Source organism: Bradysia coprophila (genome assembly GCF_014529535.1).
Source record: "Bradysia coprophila strain Holo2 chromosome X unlocalized genomic scaffold, BU_Bcop_v1 contig_128, whole genome shotgun sequence".
Taxonomy (NCBI): domain Eukaryota; kingdom Metazoa; phylum Arthropoda; class Insecta; order Diptera; family Sciaridae; genus Bradysia; species Bradysia coprophila.
In genome coordinates, this window is record NW_023503295.1 from 3,118,442 (window position 1) to 3,139,293 (window position 20,852).

General features: G+C 37.6%; 1 protein-coding gene across 1 annotated transcript in view; it reads right to left on the reverse strand.

Annotated features, from left to right (window-relative positions):
* Window positions 1-9,154: 9,154 nt before the first annotated feature.
* Window positions 9,155-20,852, reverse strand: part of LOC119067733 (Down syndrome cell adhesion molecule-like protein Dscam2) — a 104,210-nt gene continuing 92,512 nt past the window's right edge. Inside the window, exons 29-35 of the mRNA XM_037170845.1 lie at window positions 15,592-15,895; window positions 15,350-15,513; window positions 15,041-15,286; window positions 14,758-14,979; window positions 14,507-14,684; window positions 11,196-11,384; window positions 9,155-9,248 (exon numbers count right to left, since the gene is read on the reverse strand). Coding sequence (XP_037026740.1) covers window positions 9,197-9,248; window positions 11,196-11,384; window positions 14,507-14,684; window positions 14,758-14,979; window positions 15,041-15,286; window positions 15,350-15,513; window positions 15,592-15,895 — 1,355 coding nt within the window. The 3' untranslated portion in view covers window positions 9,155-9,196. The remainder of the gene's footprint in view (window positions 9,249-11,195; window positions 11,385-14,506; window positions 14,685-14,757; window positions 14,980-15,040; window positions 15,287-15,349; window positions 15,514-15,591; window positions 15,896-20,852) is intronic.

Consider the following 20,852-nt stretch of genomic DNA (forward strand, 5'->3'; position numbering starts at 1 on the left):
GGGATCGGTAGAGGGAACAATTCTAAGATATACCGTGTAAAGATTATTTCTTTCGATCATCTGCTCTCGGAGCAACAACAGTTGAAAGTCGAAATTTCCCCATTTTCGAAGAGTAATATATCCCTGACAAAGTGACCAAGACAGCCAGTTAAAATTGATTCTAGACGCGGTTAGTAAGCTCTCTCGAATGGCGAAAAAAGTTTTTTGAAAAAATTCTTTTATGTTACATTTAAAGTTACTTTTTCCGCTGCCCTCGGTGAAATTCGTCCACTTCTGTTCCCTTCTGGTAGCCTTATTTCAAAATAATTTGTCGCTTATATTGTAGCCTGAAGAATAGGTTTTTCAACGATACCAAACATGCCATACTTGATCCACATCAAGTACTGTTGATGATTCAGTTTTTCAATCGAAGTCACTCTACTCGCAAATCTGGAGCCCTCGAAAACGAAATTATTAAATTTCAAGATTTTTTTGAAAAAAAGTAAACTTTAATGACTTTCTGAGTCGGTACCATCAATATACATAAGTAAAAGTCATGTAATAGTGAAATTTAATAATTTCGTTTTCGAGGGCTCCAGATTTGCGAGTAGAGTGACTTCGATTGAAAAACTGAATCATCAACAGTACTTGTTGTGGATCAAGTATGGCATGTTTGGTATCGTTGAAAAACCTATTCTTCAGGCTACAATATAAGCGACAAATTATTTTGAAATAAGGCTACCAGAAGGGAACAGAAGTGGACGAATTTCACCGAGGGCAGCGGAAAAAGTAACTTCTCTGAAAATGTAACATAAAAGAATTTTTTCAAAAAACTTTTTTCGCCATTCGAAAGAGCTTACTAACCGCGTCTAGAATCAATCTTAACTGGCTGTCTTGGTCACTTTGTCAAGGATATATTACTCTTCGAAAATGAATAAATTTTGATTTTTAACAGTTATTGCTCCGAGAGCAAATGACCGAAAGCAATATTTTTTACACAGTATATCTTAGAATTGTTCCCTCTACCGATCCCAATTAAAATATGTGCTCAGGCTGTACCTGACTGCTTGTGGTAGTCGCATCCACTGGTTCTCAGAAACGGCTCAGGGGTTCGGGCTAATTTTTTCCTGTGTGAAGTTCTTGTCCATCACTTATTATAAATATGAAAAAAAAAATATTGGTGGTCGGCGGTCCCTATTTAATCTCGTTTCAAACCAACCGTGGGTTACATTGTAATACATTTTTTTAAGGTAATGTTCGCTTGAAAATGTTATAGCAGTCGATAATGTAATCGAAAAAATGTCGATGTCGAACATTGGGAATAAACAAAATCTTGAGCGAAAAGCATGTTCTAAGAGATGAAGTCTGAGATTTCAAAATCTTCTGAAAACACCTAGATCAATAATGAAGTAATAGATCACATGGTCAAATTGCTGATGTGTTTGCCGTATGAGAATGGTTCACTAATAAGGTGTACGACGAGTGGTTTTCTTGTTAATCGTAATAATTTTTTTCGCAATTCCGGTCCATAATCATCACCTTTCCATGCATCCATTTAATGTCGTTTTGAAGGTATTTATTTCACTGTATTTCTGGACACAGTGCGATATTACCTTTTTTTCGCACGCAGTGCGATATCAACTTTTTTTCGCACGCTAAAGAACCTATTACCTTCAACGAGGGCTAAATTTTTATAAATAAAAATCTGGCATTGACCAGAAATCGAACCCCCGACACCAAAAGGTTTTTGAACACAAAGCAGCGACTATAGCCATTCGGCTATAGAGTCACACAACTATACCGAACGTATTGTTGTAGCGTATATACTAAGCATTAACTACTCGATTTCATTCCACGCGTCTCTTTACATCACATTGCAATGTGTATTATAATGTAGCCTTCTTGATCGTTGAAATGAATTTCTGTAGACACAAGAATTTTGGAACAAAATGTAGGACATGTTTTGCATTGGAAAGGTGATTATGGCCCGAAATTGCGAAAAACGTTGTGTCTACCACGGTAGGTATGCCGGTATTTTTTCGCACACGACGTCTTGTCGACCTCGGCTTCGACTCGGGTCGACAATCGACATCTAGTGCGAAAAAATACCTTCATACCTACCTTGGTAGATAAATAACTATATCAACATACCTTATATGTACAGCAGTGCGTAAATGGATTTTGAAATACGTATTTACGCACTAGTGCGTAAATTGACGTCTGTAAGAAATGAAGATTTCGCTGCTGTACATAAAATCTTGTTGTTGCTAACACATCAGTAAATGGGGGCTTTGCGCCCTTAACTCGTATCGACAATCTCACATCTACTGCGTAAAACAAACCCATTTAGCGAAATAGCTATTTGCACACTTAAAATAAAGCATTTTCGTTTCTACTTCGTCTCTGATTGCTTTCTTTTGTGATTTGTGTCATTTGGGATCAAAAGTCGGTCTATTCCATCTGTCAAAGTGACGTTTTAAACGTCCAACCAAAAATTTTAAGCCAAATAATCAAAAAAACGTTTATTTTTCTATAAGTCTATTCCACTGATAGAATTGAGAAAAAATAAGCGACTTCATAGCTATTTGGCATAAAAATTTTAGTTTGACGTTTAAAACGTCACTTTGACAGATGGAATAGACTGACTTTTGATCCCATCTGTCACATTTGAAATAACATTGAAAAAGAGAGTAGTCAAATAAACAGTAACAGTCGTGAAATTGTCGATTTGTATTCTCGAATCTGCAGAATACGTCCCTGCTATATTTTAGTGGAACATGATTTGAATGACCCATCGGATGGAAATTATTGGACAGTTCATTTTACACGACACTCCTGAAAACGAAACGAAAAGCGAATGGGTGCGTTTCACTTTACCTGAAAATGTATTCACTTTCATCAATGGAAAACGGTTCTCATGTGTCCGGTGCCTGTAGTATATAACATGATCCATACCACCTATCCCTACATGTCGAATATCGATATTTTTTCTGATTTATCAATCGAATACATTACCAAACATTGCGCTATAACGATTATATATTGTTACAATAATAGATTTGGCCGAACGTTAGACGGACAGCGTTTATCGTCTTTATATTCTAATCAAAATGGCAGTGACATAATCCTTTCGTTTTTTTTGTTTCATAATTTGATATGTTTTTCACTTGGAAAATTAGAACTATCTTAAAACTGTTTTCAGTGTGTTTCCTGTTTGCGTATTAGAAGACAACATTAGTACAATTGATTTTATTTTAACAGAGGAGTATCGACGTTCGGTTGGTTAAAATTGTATCTATTGGTTGATTTTGATGTAAAAATGTATTATTCCCAAACGTCGAATCTATTGAACACTAGGATTAAATATCAATTTAAAGGGTCAGCTTATCGGGTCACATGTAGTCGTTTAGCTTTGGTTCAAGCCAGTCAAACGACATTGATTATTTAAGTGATTGTATCTTAATTGAATGAGGTGAATTGCCTGCCGACATTTACATATTCGATAGTCTCGATTCCAACTCCAACTCCAAAGTCAAGTACATCAAAGTGAAGTTATTATCCTTTTCATTTAGCGATAAATTCAACCTATTTACCCGACTTTGCAGTTCAGTTGGCTGTAATATGTCGTTACACTCAGAGCAAAATCGATTAACCAAAGAAAATTGTAATAAAAAATTGAAGAATTTCGGAATTTCATTGTGGGAGAGTTGCATTGTAGCACTGCTTCTAGCACGAACACTAATTTTTCAAACGTCAAAAAGCCTTCAAATTTTCGAATAGATCAGTGTCAAATAGCGGTTTCTTCTCTCAAAAAGTGTCAAATGAGTTGTCAATTTCACAAAGCTAACCTCAAAAGATGTTTCGTTCATAAAGCCGCCCCTTGAAATGTATGAAAATTTGTGTGGCTTCTCACCATCCAATACTTTTTTTGTTCGATTTGAGGTTAGCTTTGTGAAAGTGACAACTTATTTGACAGCTCAAACGACATTGACAATGATCTATGCATGCATGCGTTGCGTGTTTTTATTCACACCAAGAAATCGTGAATCTTATTTTTACGAGCAAATGCAAGATCTGTTTTGATTGCATAAGCCTCCGAATATTTCTTATGTTCATGCTAGAAGCAGAGCTGTGGTTGCATGTTTAAAGCTTTAATCAGTAAGAAATTGTTTTATTCGTCGACTTTGTCCATAATTATCCATTATTGCCTGAAGAGATTTATTTTCTAGTTTCTCTTAGTTTTTGTGATTTTTCTCATCGACCTATTTCTATTTTGTGCAATTTTATTCCGAAAAGACGAATGTCTAGTAATTTATGCAAGGGATTTATTAAGCTGGTCTGTGGTCGATGTACAGTTTCTCTAGGCCACCAGTATCTCTATTTAATATTATTTGCCGGTTACCCTCATGGATAACTAGGGTGTAAAGCTCACTGGAGCTGGACTCCGGTTTGTCTTAAATGTTTATAAAAGTAAAAAGTTAAAAAAAAAGTTTTTGTTATCTTCAAATGGCGCTGAAAATTGCATTAGACCATGGCGCTTAACGATTGGTCGAACGGCATTTCTAGTTAGAAAAGAAAAATGCCGTCGCTTCACACCTGCAGGGAGAAAATAAAACTTTTCTCACTTGAACTGTCATTTTGTTTATGTTTTCAAAAAAGGTATGGCTGTTGAAGATTGAACTTAGCATTCTCATAAATTCTAATTGAGTTAAATCAATCAAGTTGGCACTTGAGGAAAGACAGTTTTTTTATGTTTATTCTGTCAGAATCAGCGATTGAATAAACATCACTTTTTTGTATCACTGCTTTTATTCCTCACCGCAAACTGGAACCTGTAACAGGTTATGGGCCCAGATCGGGGATAGGGCAGTGAAAAGTAGAAGATGAAGATGGAAATAAAATCGAGAATGAAAGTATGCTGACATGGACTGAAAACGGAGTAGGATTTGGAATATGATTTGGAAAAGGAAGAACGTTGACGACAGGACTAAAAATGGACGAAAGAGTGGATTGCGAGCAATGAAAGAAGAAGAAACAAGTGTTATTTACGGCATCGACATTGTCAAAGTTTACCGGACGAAAGAAAAGAAAAGAAAGGAAAAGAAAGGAAAAGAAAAGAAAAGAGAAGAAAGTGGAACAGAGTTTCAGCAACAGAACTTGAGCGGAGAGCAACAAAGTTTGAGCAAAAGAAAAAGGATACAAGAGAAGAAATAGACAAAAAGAGAAGAAGAAGACAAAAGAAGAAGAAGAAGAAGAAGATGGAGGAGAAGATGATAAACAGAACAAAAGAAGAAAACGAAGACGGAAGGCAAAAGACGAAGGTGGAAGATTCATTGGGACAATGGTTGAGAAATCGGTCGCCGCAAAGTCGGTCGTTGGTGGCAAAGTTGCATGTGAAGGCTTCGATAGTTCTTCGTACGGCGGAGTGTGTGGTTATGATGGAGAAGCTGGTTACGGCAGTCCATATGGTTCTGGTTAAGGAGGAAGTTAACGGAGACGAAGACTTAAGATAAAATTTGATTTATTATGTTGTCGCTATGCAACGGAGGATGATATTTTTATTCAAGTGGTAGAATTTATGGGAATGAGAAGAAGTGTTGAAGATTGAACCAACTACTTTCGACCATATAGACCAGTTGGTGTATACTTTGTCGTTTGTGTGTAACAAATGAAAATTCGCTTTTTGTTAGATTATTGACTTCACGCGAAAACTGGACTTTTCAACTTTTCATTCAGTTTGAATAAACAAATTCTGTTTCGTAATTTTTAATTTCACTGTCGTTTTTACGAAGCTTTGTATGAATTGCAATGTTAGAATTTAAAAAGCGCTAAAAAAAATGTTGATATCCAATGTCCAACTTTGTGCCACAGCTGCTCTCAGCTGGCAATTTACATGCGAAAACATATGAAACGAAAAGTTGGACAGAAACCGTAATGCAGAATGAATGCACCATAAATATCAAGAACGAAACACCAATGTTTACGTTAAACAATGGGAGTGGATGTTATTCTCAATCACATGTGGAATAGCACACACCTCAATGATGCAACTTAAGTTAAAACACTCTTAGAAAAAGGGAACTTCATCAGTTTTCAAAATGGGGATTGGAAGTTTGTTCTGGCTTTATAAGTATATTTTGTGGATTACACATTTCGTCATTCGTCAATCAAGGTGTTTAAGAGTCAATTCGCCAATTTCTCAGCCACTTGGAAAACAGAAAATGTATGAAAATACAATCGCTAAACCGAACTGGTATGCATACGTTATTTTGCACCAGCTGGTCACATACAATTCCAAATGGGACCAGCTGGTGCAAAATAACGTATGCATACCAGTTCGGTTTAGCGATTGTAGTTATTTTTTGATAAGAGTTACTCGGAATCGATCGGCTATGGGCTAGAATTGTCTCCCAGACACGTTACTCATAAAAAAACCATTTTGGACATAAATTTGGTTCAAATTTACTCTTTTATTCCAGCCGTAAAGGTCAACTTTTTTTCAAATGGTTCGCAAATCCTGCAACACAAAACTTTCGTGGTAGATTTTTGATGTGTGATAGAGGCTGAAGCCAGCTACCATAATGTGTAGTTCAAACATCAGAACAATGATGTTGCAGAGGTACAGTACTATTTGAAAGTTGACCATACTTTGACTGATATGCCGAGACTAGACATAGAGAGAGCGCGGAAAGAGCTAGGGGAAATTCAAAGGCTAGTGTGCATTTGCATAACTGGAGCTATGAAGACCACAGCTACCGCGGCCATGGAGACACTGCTGAATGTGCCACCGCTCGACCTGATAATTCAGGCTAGAGCCTTCGCCACGGCGGATCGGTTGGTGCAAAATGGCTTGTGGACTTCTAACTTCCGGGCAGGGCATGGGAAAATATGTGGCGTGGTAGAAAGCCCAGTTTTCGGTATGCCCAGATACCGGATGACACCGGTGATTGACTTCACGAAGCGATTCGACGCTACCTTCTTAGGCAGAGCAGACTGGCTTAACGGCTGGCCTACTGGCCTATCAAGGGGAAGTAAAGTCAGATTCACTGACGGTTCGAAAACTCCAAATGGAACAGGAGCTGGAGTGTATGCCCCCGAAACGGGGCTAGGCAATTCCTTCCACCTGGGAGAGATCGCCAGCGTACCTCAGGCGGAGCTTTATGCGGCACTCATGGGAGCACATGAAACTCTGCCTATAGGGACGCAAGGCGAAGAGGTCCTTATATGTCTTGACAATATAGGAATGATCAAGGCTCCAAGCTGGTGAAGGAATGTAAGGAATACCTGAACCTTCTTGGTCTGAGCAATCTGATCAATTTGGTCTGGGTACCAGGACGTTCCGGCGTGGAGGGAAATGAGGAAGCAGATAAGCTGGCCAAAGAAGGCTCGGCGACTCAGGCAAACGGGCCAGAACCGTACCTTCTGATTCCCCAGTCAGAGTGTAAAAGAGCACTGGAAGACTGGGTTAAGCGTAAACACGCAGAACGCTGGGAAGCGTATAACGGAGACGTTCACACGAAATGCTTCTTCCCTAAGCCTAACAAAAAATGGGCCAAAGATTTGCTCAAAATGGACCGAAATCGCATTAGAAGAGTAGTAGGAGCGATTACGGGACATTGCGGGCTGAATCGGCACATGAATAAGTTGAGGCTTTCGGACACTCCGAGATGTTCCTGCGACCTAGAAGAAGAAACGGGTGCACACTTGATATGTGACTGCCACAAATTTCTTCAACTAAGACGCAGGATGCTCGGAGACTACGAGGTGGTTCCTTCGGAAATTGCTGCAATAGGACCTGACATCTTAGACAGGTTCCTATCGGCAACAGGAAGGCTACCATGATTTACATGATGACCGGGAATGGAAACAAAGGATCAACAGATCTGTGTTTCGAGATCTTAAATGATCGTCCCAAACTGATAAATCTATACTTTGACTGATGGCTGGCCATGGGTGATGCGTGCGGAAGTCAAGTTATTGCTAAAAAAGTGTTCTAACCACCCTCTGACATCACATCACATGTAGACACATTACACCCAAACTGGATTTTTTTGAGAAAAATCCCTCGCTAGAATTGAATGACGAATCGAATGAGTTATAACTCAATAATATCGGCGCCAGCTTGTTTTCCAAGTGGCTGAGAAATTGGCGAATTGACTCTTAAGTTTTATGTGTGGAATTCCTAGGGCTCCGGTTAATAGATCGTTATGAGAATGGGCAATCTTCATTATATTTTTGGACGACATTGGAATCTGCAGATTGGATTACTGAAACACTAAGAATCTGCTAAGAGCATCTTCAACTAATGGAACGTGTGTTCCAAAATCAATCCTAAATAATTGACTGTTCACTAGGGGTGGACTTTGTTTACCGAAATATCAAAGTTTAAATTAATATCGTATCGCCTATGCCTCTACAAAAAGGGTAGATCAAAATATATGAATTTCGTTATTTAATGCAATTTCCAACCAATTCATTCCACTCGAGACACAAAAATAATCCAATGGAACTGTACTTTGGGCGACGCTAATTAATATACTAGACATTGTTCAAATGGCAGTCAAAGTTGTTCACCACAACTACAGAAACATTTTTACTCAACGCTGTATTCCCCTAGGGACATTATTTCATGCTGATACAACTTGTTTTGCTTTGTTGACTAAAATAGCGTACGTATCTATGCGATTATGATGGAAAACGGATTTACTCAGGTGAATGGTAATCACTCTTGTAATCCATATTCCATTATTTCTCCCATGGATACGTAATCTGCTGTTCGTACCATTCTTAGAAACGCGAGCTGTTTCGTGTTATTCGATTAGCAATCGTAATCGGAAAAATATTCTGAACACAAGCAGAGAAGCATCGAAGAGGTCGCATAATCGGCCGAAAGGAAAAGTTGCAATGAGTTTTTCCTCGTAAAATGTATAGGAATCTCATTTCCACGTTTCATTTTTAAATTTTCAATTCAACTAGGGACAGCCATTTAATTTTGTTTCATTTTTTTTTGCTTGTCTCAAATTCCATTAATTTAATATTCTTAGTCAAAAGCTTACCAAATTCCGTCTAAGTACTTATTAGAATGATTTTTCTCAAGCCATTAAAGTTTATGAAATTTGATTTTATTTTGATTTTATTTTCGTCTTCAATTTTCTATCATTTCTTTTTTATTAATATTATTTCTCATTTTTGCACATGTTTACAGATTAAATTATTTTCAAACGTGTATTATATACTCCTGTCGTTCCTGTTCTTTTTTCTCCTGATATCTGTTGTATATTCAGTTTTGAATCGAAAAAAAAGGAGAGAGAAAAGAAAGCAGAACATTATTTTCACTACGTATACATTGTCATGGAAGCGCTACAACTTTCAACTAAAAATAAAATTAGATGGAAAAGGGATGTGAATATGTGAATGATATGAGTTTGTGTATGCTGTACTGCTGTAGTCGAACAGAATATATGTAACGAAAAAAAAGTAGAAGAATGAAGTCGTTAGCAGACGTGAGAGCCGCCATCCAGCCACCGCCTAACCCGTTCCTAACTCATGGGTAAAGTGGGAGATGTTTTGTACACACAATTATTTGTCAACCTTAACGCCTCTCGTTGCTAAATCATTCGAAAAATTTTGTGAGTTTGCTTTGAATTGCGACATGATGTCGTTTTTACGTTGTTAAATTTGAAGATTCCAGATATAAGATGAATGTCCCTGAACTTAGTACCTTCTGGAACATTCATCTTGTTTCTGAAATCATCGAATGCAGATTCAACGAGATTTCTACCAGGAAACATTCACGACTTTCGAACTTCTCCAAATTTACGCTAACTGAAGAAACTGTTGGGGCTTTTGGTAAAGAAACCACTGACTGGCCACGAGTTAGCAAGTTTGGTGATTAGTTGAAACTTCATTTCAACTATGATTCGCTAGACTTGTTCGTGTGCAAATCGGTATAGTGTTCTTAGAGCATTGTATCGAGTACCACTGTCGCCATGGTCTGATGAGAAATGGTATTTTTGATTTGCATATTAATGCAAGACGTATTTAAATTTTCACTCAGATCAAAACAGTGGTCGAATGTCTTATGTTGACAAAACTTCAAAGAAATAAATAAATAAATGAATAGCCGCACAAAAAACCTCAAAAAAGCGAAAAACAAACGAAAGAAAGGGATAAAATTTCGTCAACTTGTGGTGGACTTCCACTAAAGTCGCTCCAACCCTTTGCAGGGAAACTTATCCAAAGATGTTTTTGCATGTTATTGTACTACAGAGGCTAGGCTCTCTGACCATACATACCATGTCTCGGACTTATGTCACTGCAGCCGGTCAGGGACTTGGGAAAATCACCTATTTTTCACCTAAAATGATTGATATCACCAACAGGTCAACATGGACCTGGTGGTGTGTATACTCAAAATGTGCGTCTCCTCAAGGCCGACAAGGCTAGCGAAAAAAGTTTTTTCCCAAAATGGTTTTACTCGACTAATCGCGAGAAAACGATTTTGGGCCCCTTTTGGCAGACCCTACTTCATGACCTCAAACGTCGACAACAAAATATATGACACGAAACGTAGTACCACGTTTTACTCGCAACAGTTCAACGAATCGAATGAGCTATAAGTCAATAATATCCGTGACCCCTTGTCCCAAAGTTGTTCGAAGATTTCGCGATATCACTCTTAAATGTCAATTTTTGACCTACACATTCTCAAAATCGATATTTAACCGTGAAGCAATAATGACACATTTTTGGCCAAATGTAGCAAAATGTAGATCATGCGATCTTATACATTTTTCTCCATTTGGCCAAATGTGCCATTACGGATTCACGGTTAAAAATCGATTTCAAGAATGTGTAGGCCAAAAATCGACATTTGGCATACCGAAGAACAATTTTTTGCTAACAATTAAAGTTAGCAATAACTTGTCAACACTTCAATCCCCCATTAGTTGTTGAGAAAATAGCTATTCCGGTTCCGGTTCCGGTAAAGTCTTCCGTCTCCAACGATTTTTTGTATCAACCGCCTCTCACGTCTGTTCGTTAGAAAAAGGTTTCATTGCAAATTTCACAACACGGATTTCATTGTGCACCGAAAATATTGGAGCAAAGAAGTTAAAAAAAGAAAAGAAAAAAAAAAACGAAAGAAAATCCTCATCGTAAAACAATAATACGAACGGTAATAATAGAATATAGAATGGAAAACGTAATCCTCTTACCTTGCTAGCAGTGAGGTTAACTCGTCCTTTTCAACTGTCTTCGAGTCATTATTTTCCATTACACGTTGAACTTCTAAATCCAAAGCTCTTTCTCTATCGCATTCAGCTTCGCTAAATTCCCGAGAATCAGAAAATACCGACTGTGGACTATAATGTAAGCTGGTTCCCAGATTAACCTCACTGTGTAAGCTGCATTTAAGTAGAATTGGGAGAAAGTTTTGTGAGAATATTTAATCGTACACTGGCGCACATCACAATAGAACAATGGAATCAATATTGTATTCGTTCATGTTATCGGGATTTGATGTTCGACCATTGTGATTTGAGAAATTTTGGCGAGGCCGTAGTCATTACTTTGTAACGATGGATTTTTCTTACAAAGCTTTTTTACCACGTTTGTTATCGTTTCTATACAATTTAAGAGTGATATCGCCAAATCTTCAGGTGATTTTTTTAACTTTGGGAACAAGTGGTCTCCGATTTTAATGAGTGATAGCTCGTTGGATTCGTCTTTCAATTCTAGGAAACACGTTTCTTTCACTTTTTCTAAAAAAAATTGGTTTCTGTGAAAAGCGTTCAAAAGTGAACACATGTCAGACTTGACGATAAACGAGCCATCAGAACAGTCGGAGCGTTTGCTGCGACTGAGCCCCGTACAAACCCGTATATCTATTGCGTACGTGACTCTAGTGCGTCTGTCACCCTACTTTGACCGTAAGCCTATTGCGCCGGTTAATGTAGTTAAAGTAAAATTATTATGTAATGTGTACATCTTACAAATTGCGCATAGCGCAATTACGAAGCCCCGTACGACGTTCCTTTCAAATGAAACAAAAATTTCAAATCGCCCTAAAATTTTATTTTTTTGAAGGGCCTAGTATCGGCCTCAGTCCGAGGACCCAAATTTAAAATTTTTTTCAACTACATTCTATTCGGCCTTTGATTACCTCCCAAATGAAACAAAAATTACGAAAAACGGATGAAATTTGCTCGAGTTATATGTAAAATACACATAGGGCCCTAGTAGTGGCCTTAGTCCAAGAACCCAAATTTAATTTTTTTTCAACAACATTCTATTCGGCCTTTGATTACCTTCCAAATGAAACAAAAATTACGAAAAACGTATGAAATTTACTCGAGTTATATGTAAAATACACATAGGGCCCTAGTAGCGGCCTTAGGCCAAGGACCCAAATTTAATTTTTTTTCAACAACATTCTATTCGGCCTTTGATTACCTTCCAAATGAAACAAAAATTACGAAAAACGTATGAAATTTACTCGAGTTATATGTAAAATACACATAGGGCCCTAGTAGTGGCCTTAGTCCAAGGACCCAAATTTAAAATTTTTTTTCAACTACATTCTATTCGGCCTTTGATTACCTCCCAAATGAAACAAAAATTACGAAAAACGGATGAAATTTGCTCGAGTTATATGTAAAATACACATAGGGCCCTAGTAGTGGCCTTAGTCCAAGAACCCAAATTTAATTTTTTTTCAACAAAAGTTCTATTCGGCATTCGATTACCTTCCAAATCAAACAAAAATTACGAAAAACGGATGAAATTTACTCGAGTTATATGTGAAATACACATAGGGCCCTAGTAGCGGCCTTAGGCCAAGGACCCAAATTTAATTTTTTTTCAACAACATTCTATTCGGCATTCGATTACCTTCCAAATCAAACAAAAATTACGAAAAACGAATGAAATTTACTCGAGTTCTATGTAAAATACACATAGGGCCCTAGTAGCCTTTCACTTCTAAGGCCCTAACTCACGGTCCACTCACCCGATTTAAAAAACTTTTTTTTCCTGGATTGGTATTGTCATTTACATTTCCATCGTTTGTTTTGCCATAAATATCACCAAAAGACCTTAAATCACTTAGGTGGCCCTAACTCACGAAGGGCCGACCCAAATATGCCCATCTTCGAACTTAGCCCCACTATTTCGACTATCTTTCAGGGGAAAAAAAAATTTTGAAATCGGATTTGATTTACTCAAGATATCGACGTGACAGACGGACAGACGGACAGGCAAAATTTTTATTGCAGATTCGTCATCTATGAACATAGGCAAACACTTTGCCCTTACCGTCTGCTTCGAATTCCATCAATTACACACGGCATCGTAATCCTATAAGCCCCTTTGTACTTCGTACGGGGCTAAAAATGACTGCCGTTCCAGATGCTGTTCCAGCTGTAGAGCCCCCGGAAAGCAGGAAAAAATCTGCATTGTGGCACCAACTTTTTTTTCCAGCTACAACACCCCATAGTCAGTTTCGTGGAACATCGAAGATGCAGAGAAGGCAGACTCTCCGAACATTCACTACATTTTTAGTCGTAACTCTCGTGGATCTACTCGCACCAAGCGGTGCGTATACTCTACCTTGAGTTATTGTCGAAAAACTGTTTTCGGTAGGCGTGTGGTAAAATCTGGCACACCATACGAATTGATGGTGTGCCAGATTCCCCGATGCCTTTCGGTACCCTCTGACATGTCTTCACTTTTGAACGCTTTTCACAGAAAACAATTTTTTTTTAGAAAAAGTGAAAGATACGAGTTTCCTAGAATTGAAAGACGAATCCAACGAGCTATCACTCATTAAAATGGGAGACCGCTTGTTCCCCAATCACCTGAAGATTTGGCGATATCACTCATAAAGCTGTTCGGATTTACAAAATTTCTTCTTCATTCAGTTCGCGCCACCATTAATCACTTCGCAGGTGAAAAATCATTTTATGAGTCGAAAATTGCAATTCTTACAGAAAAACGTCTGCTTAAAATATCGATGGATAGCTGAAATCTATGCGGAATAATATGTTTGTGATGATGCATGGTGAGCCAGCTTCCTAGTTGTTGTTTTTTTATGTATTTTCATACATCGATGAGTTTGTATCGTCTACCGGGAATTTTCTTATTGAAGGATACTTTCATGAACTTCCGTAGTTTGAGCCATACATCACTGTGTTTGGTGCAATAAATCAATCACGAAAATTATCTCTGCACCGGAAATGTGTAAATAGATCATATTGATATCGATGCGATGACAAACATAGAGGGATAAGCTCTAGGCAATGCGATTTTATGTAGCAAAATAAATGTTAAAACTGACGAAGTAATAGATTTTTGTCGGATGAAAATGCTCAGATAATATAAGAAGTAATAGACGCGATAAATTTACTGTGTATATTGGGATGGTCACGGTTAGAAAAACTGTCGATATCATTCGAAATGTGGATAACAGGACAAGAAAGACTGAAACGTTTGTTTATTTTGCTTAGGAGTTTTTAGGTACCTGAACTACCTGTTGTTACTACTTCCAGATCGCAGCAGATCCATCGATTTACTTTCTCTGGGTGGCTTTGTGGGTCGCGTTCGTACCGACCGGACATCAGATGTAACGTGTCTAGGTGTATTGGATCGTCGTTCGACCGGTGAATTGTCATTGTTCGATTCGGTGCTTGAATCCGGTCGAAATGCGTCTGTGAATCGACAGAAATCAGAGAAAAAATTACACGGACAACGGTTAGTCATTCGATATAAATTATGTTTTACCTCTTGACGATTTGGTTGGAACACGATATGTGGGTGTGTTGGAAAATTCGTTTATGGGACTGGCACTGGTGTCCGATTCCGATTCGTCATGGTGCGTAATTTCGTGTCTGGTTGCGTTTCTATTACCTGAGCGCGACTCACTTCGTATCGGTTTGTTGCGATGAGATTGTAGTTGAGAACTGCCAGCCATTATCGTCATTGATTTACTTAATGTGGACTCATCTGTAGAAACAGCTGAGTGTTCATAAACGATTTCAATTTCGAATTTGGATTGCTCCATTACCGTCAGTTGTAATAAATCTTTGCTTGTGCCAGCTTGACTTTCCTTTGACGTGACCAAAACCACTTGGTAGCATTGGGTAGGCCGTTGCATTCAAATTCTCACCTTCCGGATGACCAAATGTTTTAAACTGCACGGTATAATCAAGGGTCGAGTTATTCACACCCCTTGTTGGCGTTTTAACCTGACTCGTACATGTTCGTCCTCCCGACACACTGAACGTTGCATACGGCGATATTTCGTACATTTCTAACGGATTGTTCGAATGATTTTGAAAGGAAAATCGGAGATTTTATTAATGGAAAATGTTACCCGAATCGTTACACTTATCGACTGTTTTCACAGGCGAAGCACTGTAGACCTGTTGATTTCGCCGATTTTCTCTATCGTCTTTGTATTCACCAGGTATTGTTCGCGATTCGTAACCCTCAGATATGGGACCACAAAATGCACCTCTGTGCTTGAGAATGACACAACTGCAAACGGAAAACCGCTCTCAACATTAAGTCTCAAAACAAAAAAAACATTTCTGTAACGAGCAAAAAGGTATTTACATTAACAGCAAGGTCAGGAACACAATCAATCCGACGACAGCATATGGTAGCCAATCGAATGGTTCCACATATGGAACGATGCTTGTCTGATCCATTTCGGGGAATACATCTGGCTTGGGTATCGGATCACCGTTCAAATTGGTTGTGCCGAAGTAGTATTGTGCGTTTGTCTTTCCTGCATCATTTGTTGCGGACATTTTCAATTGATACCATGTAGCCGAGGCGAATTCACAGAAAACTAAATTTTCCCGATTTTCATCCGAATTCGAAATGTCCGATGTAACAACTGTCCAACGGGTATGCCCTAAACGAAGTGAACGGAATAAATAGCTTTCAACCTCACCGCAATAGAGGGTGATTGTTATTGAAATTCAATTCGATTTGCTGAGTGTTAATGTTTTTAAATTAAATTTGCTGCATGAAAACCACTTAAGTATTGCAAGCGCAATCAATGAAACACTGGAGAGATGCTTCATTTATATGAACAAGACAATACGATTCGTTTTGCTTTCGAATCTTTCTTCGTATAGTTTTCAACAAATGATATAAAAGGATAATAAACGGAAAGCACCCTGTTAAATTTAATGCAAACATAAGTCTGGCTGGCTGGTTATCGTGAATATTATAATCTACCATGGTCTAATCAATACTTGCCAAACAGTTTTCAGGCTCATGCAAGAGCGAACGGAACTCACAGAATACGAGTACAGTTGTAGAACTCGGAATCACATACAAGAAGTGTGACAAACAGGAATACAGCAACTACAGAGGATTTAATCTATCGAACAAGATACAAAATATTTGCGGACATTTGACGACATCGTCTCATTGCGTATTCCCTTTAACAACAGAATAATTGTTTATCATCTGGCAGATCATGGAGAACTGCAGAGAATTCTGTGTTTATTCGCACAATTAGTTTGTTGATTTTGAAACAGCATATGACAACGTTTTCCGGAGAAAGCTATGGAAAAAACTCATCGATTTACCTGAAATGGCATTGGTGGCGGGACGGTGGTGGGATAATATCGTTTTTAGACGATAGTATCGCCCAAAAAAACGATAATATCGTTTTTTGGACGATAGTATCGTCTCAAAATCGATATTATCGATCCAAAAAAACGATATTATCGCCCAAAAAATTTACATCCAGGACGATAATATCGTCTAAATTGAAAAATTCTAAAATATTGTCCGGACGATAGTATCGTTTTATTGTCGATATTATCGTTCAAAAAACGATATTATCGTTTTCTGGACGATATTACCGTTCTAGAAAATATAATGGATATTTTCGTTTTCTGTACGATAATATCGTCCAAAACGATAATATCGTCCTGGGCCATATTATCGTTTTCTTAAACTCGATAAAATCGTCAAGAAAACGATAATATCGTCAAGAAAACGATAATATCGTCCTGAAAATATTTTAAAGTTTATAATTTTAGACGATATTATCGTCCTGGATGAAATTTTTGGACGATAATATCGTTTTTTATACTATCGTTTAAAAAACGATAATATCGTTCCTGACGATATTGACCGTGTAGTTATGTCGCCTCATCAATACGAGTACAGTTGTAGAACTCGGAATCACATACAAGAAGTGTGACAAACAGGAATACAGCAACTACAGAGGAATTAATCTATCGAACAAGATACAAAATATTCCCTTCAACAACAGAATAGTTGTTTATCATCTGGCAGATCATGGAGAACTGCAGAGAATTCTGTGTTTCTTCGCACAATTAGTTTGTTGATTTTGAAACAGCATATGACAACGTTTTCCGGAGAAAGCTATGGAAAAAACTCATTGATTTACCTGAAATGGCAAGGTCAGAATTCGAAACAATCTCTTTGAAACTGTTGAAATTTTGGAAGGACTTAGACAAAGCGATGGACTGGCAGCTCTATTCTTCAACATTGTTCTTGAGAACGAGATGCGAGAAAGCGACGTGGAAACCGGCGTTGCAATCTTCAGAAAGTTGTGTCAGTTTTTGCCAACCTAAACTTAATTTGTCGGAACGTTGACATCCTTAAGGCCAGGTGAAGGTGTTTACTATCGCAATGTTTGTAAAGAGTCTTCACCTGGCCTTAAAGAGAATTACACGAAAATTGAAGATATGAGTACTGAGATAGGTCTTGACACTTACTTTTTCTCTGCCGTGGTCTTGACGTCAGTGAAAAAAAAGACTAAGTACATGACAACTTCAGTGTCTGATGGCAGGCCATACGCTGGAGGTGAATGGATCAACACTTCGAGACAGTCGACAGCTTTATTTACCTTTATTTCAGTACCGCTGGTCAATAGTGTTAATAGCATCGGAGAGAAAATATATAGAAGGATATGCTACAGTCTTCGAAAACTCTCAACCTTAAGTGTGAACTGTACCGATCGCTGGTTCGACCAGTTGAAGCATATGGATCGGAAACTTGTTTCACTTTCGCTTTTGCAACGAATAATTCTTCGATCAATTTTTGGAGCTGTCAATGTGAACGGCACGAAGATGCCATCCATGAACCATGAGCTGTATCAGCTTTACAAAGAGCCTGATATTGTCAAATTCATCAAAATCAATCGACTTAGACGGTTTAGTGATTAACAAAGAATGGATGTGGAACGTTTGCCACCGCTAAATACAAAAACCGCAGACCAAGAGCAAGAGGAAAAGATGCAGTTGAGCCGAGTTTGTCGCGGAATAGGGATAGGGGAAGATTATTTGTGGAGTGTAGGCCAAAGGCGATAGTAGGTTGTAGCGCCCGCATATATATATAAGTAATTAATGCATCTTCTACTTCTTTGCTGTGTAAACGCGAATCATGAACAAAGGAAATGTTAAAAATTAATTTAGCAGAAAGGAACGGTTCTCTCCAATTCACCAGTAACGGTAAGACTGTGTTTTGTCTGGATTTTATTCTACTAATGCGTCTTGAGGCTTCACCACAAAAACAACAAGCATTATTCCTTCAATAAATTAATTGAATCTTTCCTGTCTATACGTAGTTATAATCGAAAACTGTTAAGTGCTTTTCCAAGAACTTTTAACCTACCACAAACCCCTTTCACATTATCGATTCGTACGAAAATCAAACAATGAAACTCCCTTTAGGCGAACACAGAGAATGTATTACTATGCCAGAGCTCGAAAATATGTTCGATATAGACTTGATCCGAAGAAAGGATATTATACGTAGTCTATAGTCTATATATACATTATCATCGCATAACAGAACACATCAAACATTATCAACCCTAAGTCCTTATTTGAATATAAACTTTCATAACATTTATACTGATTTTTGACTTATTATGAATGTTGAATTCAGACAAGAGACAGTCGGAACAATTCGAACTGTTTATTCGACTTTAATTGAAATCAATATTTGATTGAATTTCGAGAACATTTATTTACAACAAAAGAATTGATTAAATGAATGTCGAGATACATGAAACGGTTCGGTTTCGATATTACCAAACTATTGTCAATCAAATTACATTCGGTAATAATTTACATTTGCGTTCATGTGCTTGTTGTTTCCCCACACTAAATGATTAATTTACAAATATATCTACCGATATTATGTACGCCATTTCAATGCAACTGAATGCGGAAATTCCATTCTAACGAATTCGAATTATATTCGAATGGAGATGGAGCACAATAAATTATCACTCACATAATTCAACATTACCTGCATGATTTCAGTTCATTTTGATGTTTAAAGGTTTCAGTCACAGGGGTGTAACTCAGAACAAATTTTTATTGTTGCTGCTTGGGGGCCAGTCACTAATTACGTTTCGACTTTTCTTTTGTTAAGTTTATTCGGCTTATTTAAGGCCAGCACACATTAGCATCTAGTGTCATAGGGAATACCATTGTTTCAATCATCTAAAATCGGTTAAAACCAGTTTTAACAATAGAAATATTATATTCCCAACTGACTTAGATGCTAGTGTGTGGGTATTCGGTCAAAATAACCCCACCAAAATAACGAATTGTAGTAATAACTAATGTCAAAAAAATTATTGGAAAAATGACGAGATGACCAGTATATCGACAAAATTCGAGGATATCGACAGAATTCGAGGATATCGACAGAATTCGAGGATATCGACAGAATTCGAGGATATCGACTATATTCGAGTCTATCGATAGTATTCGAGTCTATCGACTATATTCTAGTGTATCGACAGAATTCGAGGATATCGACTATATTCGAGTCTATCGACTATATTCTAGTGTATCGACAGAATTCGATTATATCGACAGAATTCGATTATATCGACTATATTCGAGTCTATCGACTATATTCGAGGATATCGACTATATTCGAGGATATCGACTATATTCGAGGATATCGACTATATTCGAGGATATCGACTATATTCGAGGATATCGACTATATTCGATTATATCGACAGAATTCGATTATATCGACTATATTCGAGGATATCGACTATATTCGAGGATATCGACTATATTCGAGGATATCGACTATATTCGAGGATATCGACTATATTCGAGGATATCGACTATATTCGAGGATATCGACTATATTCGAGGATATCGACTATATTCGATGATATCGACTATATTCGAGGATATCGACTATATTCGACGATATCGACTATATTCGAGTATATCGACTATATTCGAGGATATCGACTATATTCGAGGATATCGACTATATTCGAGGATATCGACTATATTCGAGGATATCGACTATATTCGAGGATATCGACTATATTCGAGGATATCGACTATATTCGATTATATCGACAGAATTCGATTATATCGACTATATTCGAGTCTATCGACTATATTCGAGGATATCGACTATATTCGAGGATATCGACTATATTCGAGGATATCGACTATATTCGAGGATATCGACTATATTCGAGGATATCGACTATATTCGATTATATCGACAGAATTCGATTATATCGACTATATTCGAGGATATCGACTATATTCGAGGATATCGACTATATTCGAGGATATCGACTATATTCGAGGATATCGACTATATTCGAGGATATCGACTATATTCGAGGATATCGACTATATTCGAGGATATCGACTATATTCGAGGATATCGACTATATTCGATGATATCGACTATATTCGAGGATATCGACTATATTCGACGATATCGACTATATTCGAGTATATCGACTATATTCGAGGATATCGACTATATTCGAGGATATCGACTATATTCGAGGATATCGACTATATTCGAGGATATCGACTATA